We start from the raw sequence: 9,483 nt of genomic DNA on the forward strand, positions 1-9,483 counted from the left end.
CCATGGAAACGATATGGAGGTGGAATTACAGCCAGAGGTGGAATTGAAGCCTGATGTGGAAATGCAACCCAAATTAGAAGCAGCTCCAGGTTCTAGTCCTGAATTGGTTGATGAGAATAAGAGCTCGGAGGAACTGAAGCTGGAAGCTAATGGGGAGGTGAAGATAGAGAAGGTGCACCGTTTAAACGCTAAGATTAAGGCAGAGGGCACCAGGAATGGTGATATGTTGAGTGCAACAGCAGGTTGGATGAAGATATGTGGGGAGGGGGAGAATGCAGGAGGCGAGGGAGAGGTGTCTGTTAATGGTAACACCGATGTAGATGAAAGCTCGGAGTTTGAGCTGAAGGATGGAGCACTGCCGTTCTATGTGCTGGATGCATATGAGGAGCCCTTCGGTATTAATTCAGGCACAGTTTATTTGTTTGGAAAGGTAAATATCATTTGTACTAAGTTTCTATTGAAGTATTGTGGTGAATAATCCCTATAAGAGACATGTTAGTTGCTGGCATCTGTTAATGTGCTTTGTTTTGTTCACACAATATTTCACCAGCACCAAACTAAGTGATTCTTTAGCTTAGTAGGATAGCTGATATATATAAATTATGTGGTACTTTATGTATTTTAGTATCTGAATGAATGAATGTATTCCATAGAGGCACTGATCATTACTTCCATAAAGTAGTCAATATTTTTTTGAAGCTCCAAATATTTGCCATGGTCAAGTATTTCAGAAATAGGTATCAACTTTGTTGAATAATTACATGTTCTATTGGATTATCAGCTATTACATGTTTGCAGCTCTAGGTTATACACAACACTTTTTTGACCACCTGCTTTTCTTTCTAGGTTGTAATAGGCAAGCGGTTCCATAGTTGTTGTGTTGTTGTAAAAAATATGCAAAGGTGCATATATGCAATCCCAAGCAGTTCAGTATTCCCAAGGGACACAATATCAAGGATAGAGAAGAACTCCACAAGTTCTGATGCTTCGCCATCACTTCGAGCAACTTTACATGTGAGAGATTGATTATTTTCATACTAAGCTTAATGCTCATTGCAACATATTAATCTTATATGCACACTACATATCTTTTTCCCAGGAGTTGTCATCTGGACTAAAGATTGAAGTAGCTGAGAAGTTGTCTGACCTCAATGTTTCAAATTTTGTGATGACTCCAGTCAAGGTTTGTAGGTGGAACCATCCTGTAACTTCAACCCCTGTAATATCCTTGTCTATGCTAATTGTTCATATTTGGCATGCCTTAGAGGAACTATGCATTTGAGAGGACCGATGTACCAATCGGTGAGCAGTATGTCCTGAAAATCAATTACCCATATAAGGTATGTTCTTGAACAATGGATCTTCTGTTTCATATTTTCTTTTTTCCTTGTATCATATGCGTTTTCGTAGGATCCTGCGGTACCAGCCGACCTCAGAGGTGAACATTTCCATGCGTTACTTGGGACAAACAATAGGTATGAACCATAAAATGTGGGACCCATGCTTTACACAACAATTCCAGTGCTGTACCCCGTGCCAAATCCTTTCCTCACACACAGTAACCATTGTACCTTTTCAGTGCACTTGAACTGTTTCTCATCAAAAGAAAGATCAAGGGTCCTTCATGGCTATCGATTTCTAAATTTGTGGCATGTCCATCTACTCAGCGGGTATAGCCTTGACTTCATGCTGTCCTCTCATTCCAGCCTGTGTTTTATATCCAAGTTATTTGATACTCTTATGGCTCCTACCTAATTCTTTGTTGCATTATATTGGTGCTGATGTTTTTTGGCATTTCCACAGGTCAGCTGGTGTAAATTTGAAGTTACAGTCGACTCCCCAAAAGACATTTCTGTTTTGATGACAAGTACCACACTGGAAGTCCCCCCAGTTGTAGTTGCGGCTGTTAATCTTAAAACTATCATAAATGAGAAACACAACGTGCATGAGATTGTGTCAGCATCAGTCATATGCTGTCACCAAGTAAAAGTAAGCATGCTAATCTTGGGTCGAAGTATTTTATTCTAGTTTTTGTTTGTACATAATAAAGCAGTTTAGGTATCAGGTAAATGATTATCCTTTTCTTCTGGACAAGATTTTCTAGAAAAGCTGACATACTTTGGCATGATGTATCAAGCAATTGAACCTTCCATGTCTCTGAATATATGAAGCAGTTCTTTTTTAGACAAACTGATGCACTTTGGGTTTATCTGAAACAATTATCGAGTTTACATATTTGTGAGATTATTTTATAAGCCAGAGACACTTTCTACCAATTAAATGTTGTTTGCCTTTTGGGGTCATTTCAGATTGATACTCCAATGCGTTCTGAAGATTGGCAGAAACGGGGAACGATCAGCCATTTTACTGTTATGCGCAAGCTTGAAGGCAGCATATTTCCTATAGGCCTCACCAAAGAAGCTTCTGATAGGAACCAGAAGGCTGGTAGCAATGTGCTGGCACTAGAGAGCAGGTGGGTACTGTTGTCGCGTATGCATTTTACATGTTACTTTGAACAAATCCAAGTTCTCATCTTTGCATTTATTAATCTTTTTTATTCCATTTTCAGTGAACGTGCTTTGTTAAATCGCTTGATGATTGAGCTTAGTAAACTTGATTGTGATGTACTTGTGGGGCACAACATTTCGGGATTCGACCTGGATGTCCTTCTGCACCGTGCTCAGGTTTTTATTATTATATTTCTGGTTAATTTTGGTACCTCTATGGAACCTGTACTAGTAGCTCCATGTTCTCCTTGAAGTAGATGGAAAGGGTTCTGTTGATGTTTTAATTTCAATGTTCTGGACGAAGTGGTCAGCAACACGTTAGAGAACTTACACTATGATTTTACTAATGTCTAATCATGTTTTAATTCAATCAAATAAGAAATATACCTCTGCCCTTTTTCTGCTAGACCTGCAAAGTACCAAGCAGCATGTGGTCCAAAATTGGTCGCCTTAGAAGATCAGTAATGCCCAGGCTTACCAAAGGAAACACACTATATGGTTCTGGGGCAAGTCCAGGAATTATGTCCTGTATTGCTGGCCGTCTCCTCTGTGATACCTACTTATGCTCTCGTGATCTTCTGCGGGAGGTAACCAGCATTTTAATTGTTTGGTGCAATATCAAAACCAAACTCACAACTCTAACCTATATGTTTTACACAGGTGAGTTATTCTCTGACACAACTTGCAGAGACTCAATTGAAAAAAGACAGAAGAGAGGTTTCGCCACATGATATACCTCCAATGTTCCAATCATCGGGAACACTTCTAAAGCTGGTTGGTTTCTTTGAATTCAAAAATCATGTTTACTTCTTTCAAGAGAATGCCATGTCTTAAGAATTATGAACTGAAGCAAACTTTACCAATTTATCATCCTCATCTAGGTTGAGTACGGTGAGACTGATGCATGGCTTTCTTTGGAGCTCATGTTCCACTTGAGTGTTCTCCCGCTCACACGCCAACTGACAAATATTAGTGGTAATCTGTGGGGAAAAACTCTCCAGGTATACCATCATTATTTTTATGCAAAGTACATCTGCAAAAATGCAGTCTCCTTTGGAAAAAGACAAAAAGCAATGTTATGTTGACATGATCTTTCACATGAAATGGACGCAGGGTGCTAGAGCTCAGAGGGTAGAATATCTACTGTTGCATTCATTCCATGCAAAAAAATTCATTATACCAGATAAGTTTGCTGCACGCAATAAGGAGCTGAACTCTGCAAAACGAAAGCTTAATGCTGATACCGAAGGTGGAAATGCTGCTGATGGTGCTGCTGATCCTTCCATTGATGATGAGGTGCATAATGGTGATCAAGGTAAAGCAAGAAAAGGCCCTTCATATGCTGGTGGTTTGGTTTTGGAGCCTAAAAAAGGTCTATACGACAAGTATATTCTACTTCTGGACTTCAACAGTCTTTATCCTTCAATAATTCAGGCGAGTCATTATTTTTCACAGATTCGTTAAGTTCTGGCTTATTCTCCATGAGTCAACTGTTAAGCGATGCCCTTGATATATATTCACTGTTTCTTTTATTCTCTTCTCCACTCAGGAATTCAATATCTGCTTCACCACTGTTGAGCGTTCTTCTGATGGCAATCTCCCTAACCTGCCAAATTCAAAGGCTACTGGTGTTTTACCTGAGGTACTTACGTACATATATGCTTTATTCGGATATGGAGTTTTTCTTTACTTGGGGGAATGAGAAACACTCTTTTGCAAATTTTTGAGCCGCTAGCAGGGTAACAACATACTGACATGCCATAGGTGGGATACCCTATGGGTAGGACCCATATTGCTTTGGAACTTTGCCACCAACAATATAACCAATAAAAAGTTTGCTTTCAGCTCATTTTTCTGAGTAACTTGTTATTAATATTCAGAGTTGTAGTTACAGAAATAAAATATGCTATTCCTGCTTGGCCACCACTCCTGTTCATGCTTTTGGTTTGGACATTGGAATTTTGTAAACTTGTTCAGTGTGATTCTAGCTTACAAGCTACTTGCTCCATTCCTAAATATATGACGTTTTGGTATTTCAAATTGAACTACCAAAACGTCACAGGACCAAGGGAGTACTATTATCCAGTCTTTGTAACTAAGCTGGACCAAAATTGTACTCCCCTCGCCACCAATTTGAAATGCTGTGAGAATTGACAAACCTTGGTTTTGGAATAGACCACTGAGACATATATTCTTCTGTTCATTTTGTTGTACAAGTAATACATGATCAACACCCAATATTTCTAATATATTAGTGCTCCAGCAAGTTCTGCAATCAAACTCATTGGCTTCTTTATAGATGCCAGTGATCAGCCGCGATACAAAAGGCTCTGTCTTTACTTTTCTTTGCACTTCAGTTATTGATTGAAATGCGGCTTATTGTCAGGGCATAATTTTGTTCTAACATGTGTTTGCAATCATGGCTAACAACACAGTTGCTACAGAGCTTGGTGGAGAGGAGAAGAATGGTTAAATCATGGCTCAGGACTTTATTGGCCGACAGCCCGGGCAGATGCTCAGGACTTTATTGGCCGACAGCCCGGGCAGATGCTCAGGACTTAGTCCAACGATGCGTCGGTTGCCAGCTCTTTGCTAATCAGAGCCACATGCCACCCACCGCCCTCAAAACTATACCCATCACCTGGTCGTTCGCGCTCTGGGGGCTTGAAATGGTTGGACCCCTTAAAGGGGGAACCCACAAGCACAAATACTTATTGGTCATGATGGACAAATTCATCAAATGGATCGAAGCCAAGCCGGTTAAAACGGCAGAATCTGGACCTGTGATAGATTTTATATCCGGGGTAGTACACCGTTTTGGCGTCCCCCACAGCATCATCACTGACAACGACACGAATTTCACGGCCGACGAGGTTAAACTCTGGTGCAAAAATATGGGCATCAAGCTCGACTACGCTTCAGTCTATCACCCCCAAACTAACGGTCAAGTCGAGCGAGCAAATGGTCTAATCATGAGCGGCATTAAACCCAGACTAGTGCGGTTCCTCAAGGAATCTAACAAGCACTGGGTAGAGGAGCTCGACTTTGTATTCTGGGGGCTGCGGACCACGCCAAACCGAACTACCGGATTCACACCATTTTTTATGGTGTACGGCGCAGAGGCAGTTCTGCCCTGCGATATAATTCATGACTCACCTCGCGTGCGCATGTACGAAGAAAGAGAAGCCGAGCTGGATCGACAAGACAGTTTGGACGCCTTAGAGGAGGAGCGGGACGTGGCAAAAGCTCGTTCCGCATTTTATCAACAGCAGGCTCGAAGATATCAAAGCAGAGAAGTACGGGCCAAAGCTTACAATGTTGGCGAACTTGTTCTACGCCTGCCGGACAAGAAAAAGGACAAACTTAAGCCCAAGTGGGAAGGTCCCTTCATCATCGACCAAGTCCTAACCGGCGGAGCATACCATCTACGCAACGCATCTGACAACCGACTCGAGCTGAACCCATGGAACGCAGCCCGTCTCTGAAGATTCTACGCCTAACGCCGGACTCAGAGTTCGTCTCACTCCTCCGTCCACCTTTTTACATTTTCACTGTCTCTTGTCCCCCTCCTTCTTCCCACTTTTTTTTCCAATACCTTGGATAGGCTAATTTGCGCATTGTTCGCACACACTTGATGTGCTCCTAGCACTCATTATACCTGGGGGCTTCTTTAACAGAAGCTTAATTATACGGGCTTCATGCCCAACACATGTGTCATACTTCCGCATGTACCTTTTATTCACCATTATATGCATCGATATGACTTAAGTTTTGGCCAAGCTTGGTTGCCTGGCTCCTGTGCTTACCCCTACGTTCCCGATTGTTTGGCTAGGAGGTAAAGGGAGCACCTCTGCGATTGTTACTGCTGGGTCAGCCGGATGTGTACCTCAGACTGGGTGAAGCCGAAAGCTAGCGTTCTTAAGAGAATATTCGGTCGGTGACTTGAAATATGATTTATTACTTACTTATTTATTTGCCCCCAGATGCTTTTTCTGCTAGTTTCACAGTCCGGACATGCACTTTAGGGCATGCCTCCCAGGGAAAGGAACCCTTAACGGAACTATTCTCCCTGGAAGATGTTTCTTACTAACCATGTAATATAACATAGCTAGTTGGGCACTTGTCTGATAAAGCAATTATGACCCCGACGCCTTGTCTCCACGCATGCCCTGGTTCTTCTATAACCGTAAGGGTATTCGGACACACTTCGGACTGTTGGGTCCCGAGGTTGAAGCGAAAAGGTCCGCAAAGACAAACGATCTACAATCCGGCTAGAAGGCATTTTACATGTAATTTCAAATTACATTGTCAAACTGACTGATTGTACTCCTCTTCAATCCCATCTAACAGGCTGTCTAATTTACAGTCCTGTTGGGAATATTTCGCGGCCAGTTCTACTTGGCCGTACATCAAGCTCACAGGGATCTCCTTCCCATCAGGCCCCGCAGGTCCGACCTCGGCCATGTGGTTTGGGTCAGCCTTCGGGTACCGCGTCTTCACCATGGCCCAGGCCTCCCTGGCGCCCTGACGGCAGGCCGATATCTTCCACAGACGGAGGCGTCACTGTGCTCCCTAAAGCTTCTCAGCAAGCCCTCCAAGGCCCTTGGGTAGGGAGACGGATGGCCATACAGCCTGAACGACGCCACTCATCGCCTGCCGAACACGTTCGAGCAGTTGCACCAGCTCGGGAAGTTGGTCACCCGTTGAACCAGGCATTTCCTCCGCAGGGCGACCTGTGAGCACACCTAAAGACACATTTCTGTCAATCGACTTCCTCGCTAAATTCTTCTTTTCAAAGGAATTTGCTCAAGCACTTACTATAAATGCCGCGACGAAGCCGCTGATTCTCCTTCACGGAGCCAGACAGCTGGGCCCGAACACCTTTCAGCTCTTCTCCTAGCTGGGTGTGGGCATCTTGGAGCTTGTTTCTCTCCTGCTGCACCTTCATAAGCACTCTCTCGCCGGCCTTTAGCTGACGCAGTAGCTGTTGCTTGTCCGGATCTAGTCCGGCGCCCTCTGCAATATTATTGTCAGATTTACGTACACGCCACACTTTGTTAACTACTTATCTTTTCGAAGTACGTATTACCAGCGGGGGTCTCTGTGGCTCCCCCTGTGGTGGCTAGTGCGGCCTCAAGTTGGGCCTTGCACTCTTGGAGCTCCTGGGACAGGTGGGTATTCTTCTCCGTAAGATCCTGCATAATAAATGATCCTTAAATCAGTTATTTTAACTATTTTAAGTCTCGGGGGCTACTAGCATATATAACTATTAAAATTACTTACCCGTATGTCCTTTACATACTGCTCCATGGCTCTGGTTAAACCATCTTGAGCAGCACGGAGGTGCGCGTTTCCCGCATCAAAGGCATTTAACGCCTCCGGGGAGAAACACGCGTCACGAAGAACTGTCCGGCGACGCCTGTGATTCATGGCGCTCTCCACCTCAGACCGGGTGGCGGACAGCCTGTCGGCATCCTCCGTCGAAGGAGCATCCGGCTCTTGCCTTGTGTTCACCTCCACTTCTGGACCACACGATGGAGCATGGCTGGCGGAGGCTTGATTGGCAACCTCTCCGGACACTGTCCGGCGAGCGCTCTTTCTCCTGGAAAAAGTTATGAGCATTAATATAGGGATCATTCCCTTAAAAACAACGGTGCACCGTACCGTTGCGGCGACGTTTCGATTCGCGTTGCACTCCTCTTCCGCCTGCTGGGCCGAACTGACCCTTGCTGGCCAGCCGCCGCAGGTTCGGCTTCCCGCCTTAAAGGCACCTCCTGCGATGCACCATTAGTATAGGATGGTCAGAATTGAGCACGGATCAAATGATGGTGTCAAGACCTCGGTCGTAGTCACCTGGGAGGCCGGAAACAAACTGGGGTAGTCAGCCGTAACGGTGACTAGGGCATTGTCCATGCTAAGTTGGTGGAACACCCCATCAATCAGCTCCACCTTTATGTCCGGATCCTCTTTGGAGGTCGGATTAAGGGGTCGTTCCGGATCCTCGGGCTGTGGAGTTAGGCTTCGTATGCCCTCCACGTCCCGGCGCAGCTCCTGCGTCGAAATCACAAAGTAAAATACTTGACTTTAGAAGTATGGATCGGGTGGATAAACGTCCGCTTACCCAGCTCCGAGGGTTATTCATGGAGAATCCGTTCAATGGATTCGTGCGGAGAAAGTCCTCCTCCTCCCCCTTGTACAAGCCGGACAGGATCTTTGCCAGATCGGCTGCCGAGCTCGGCCCTGTGCGGCCATGACGGGTGGCGTCGTCTTCCCCATTGAAATCCCACATTGGGTGGCCCCTATATTGGAGTGGATGCACCCCTCGCATAATGCACGTGGCCATGATTCCAATCATGGTCAATCCGGAGTGGGCCAGTAACCTAATCTGGCCCATCAGATAATGGACGCTCCCATCCTCCTCCTGTTGAGGGCTCCGCGGGCGCCAACTCAGGCGTTTCTTCAAGGGAGCATTGCTGAACTCCGGGAGGCCAATCCGAACTGGATCCGGCAGAGGGGCGTCCTCCTTGTAGAACCATTCCGAAGGCCAGTCTTCGGACGCCTTCTTCGGGGTGCCGGATAGATATCCGGTCCCAGTGATGCGCCATATTTCGGCTCCGCCCACTTGATATATCGACCCCTCATAGGAACGGGGTACGAGGCAAAACAATCTCTTCCACAGCGCAAAATGGGGCTCGATGCCCAGGAATAGCTCGCAAAGAGCTACAAAGCCCGCGATGTGCAAAATGGAGGCAGGTGTGAGGTGGTGAAGCTGGAGTCCATAGAACTCCAGGAGCCCCCGGAGAAACGGGTGTATGGGAAATCCGAGTCCCCTTATTAGATAAGGGACGAAGCATACCCGCTCTCCTTTGGAAGGGTTGGGGATGCTCTCCGCCTGCTTTCCACCCTTGAAGGTGGCCAGTCCGGCTCGAACCGGAACCATGAAAGCTGGGGGAAGATATCCCTCGGTTTGGAGCGC

The 9,483-nt window shown here is 45.5% G+C and overlaps 1 protein-coding gene across 1 annotated transcript; it reads left to right on the top strand.

Moving 5' to 3' along the window:
• Positions 1-6: 6 nt before the first annotated feature.
• Positions 7-5,275, top strand: LOC119346774 (DNA polymerase alpha catalytic subunit-like; the record flags this gene model as incomplete). The annotated part of the gene is made up of 15 exons (XM_037615940.1): positions 7-430; positions 847-1,014; positions 1,100-1,183; positions 1,266-1,340; positions 1,411-1,475; positions 1,580-1,670; positions 1,804-1,989; positions 2,310-2,473; positions 2,570-2,684; positions 2,915-3,094; positions 3,168-3,281; positions 3,389-3,508; positions 3,621-3,941; positions 4,057-4,149; positions 4,952-5,275. Coding segments are annotated over exons 1-15 (2,517 nt in total), but the record flags the coding sequence as incomplete, so codon positions are not given.
• Positions 5,276-9,483: the final 4,208 nt, after the last annotated feature.

This window comes from Triticum dicoccoides, unplaced genomic scaffold (assembly GCF_002162155.2).
Source record: "Triticum dicoccoides isolate Atlit2015 ecotype Zavitan unplaced genomic scaffold, WEW_v2.0 scaffold5035, whole genome shotgun sequence".
In the NCBI taxonomy this organism is placed as follows: domain Eukaryota; kingdom Viridiplantae; phylum Streptophyta; class Magnoliopsida; order Poales; family Poaceae; genus Triticum; species Triticum dicoccoides.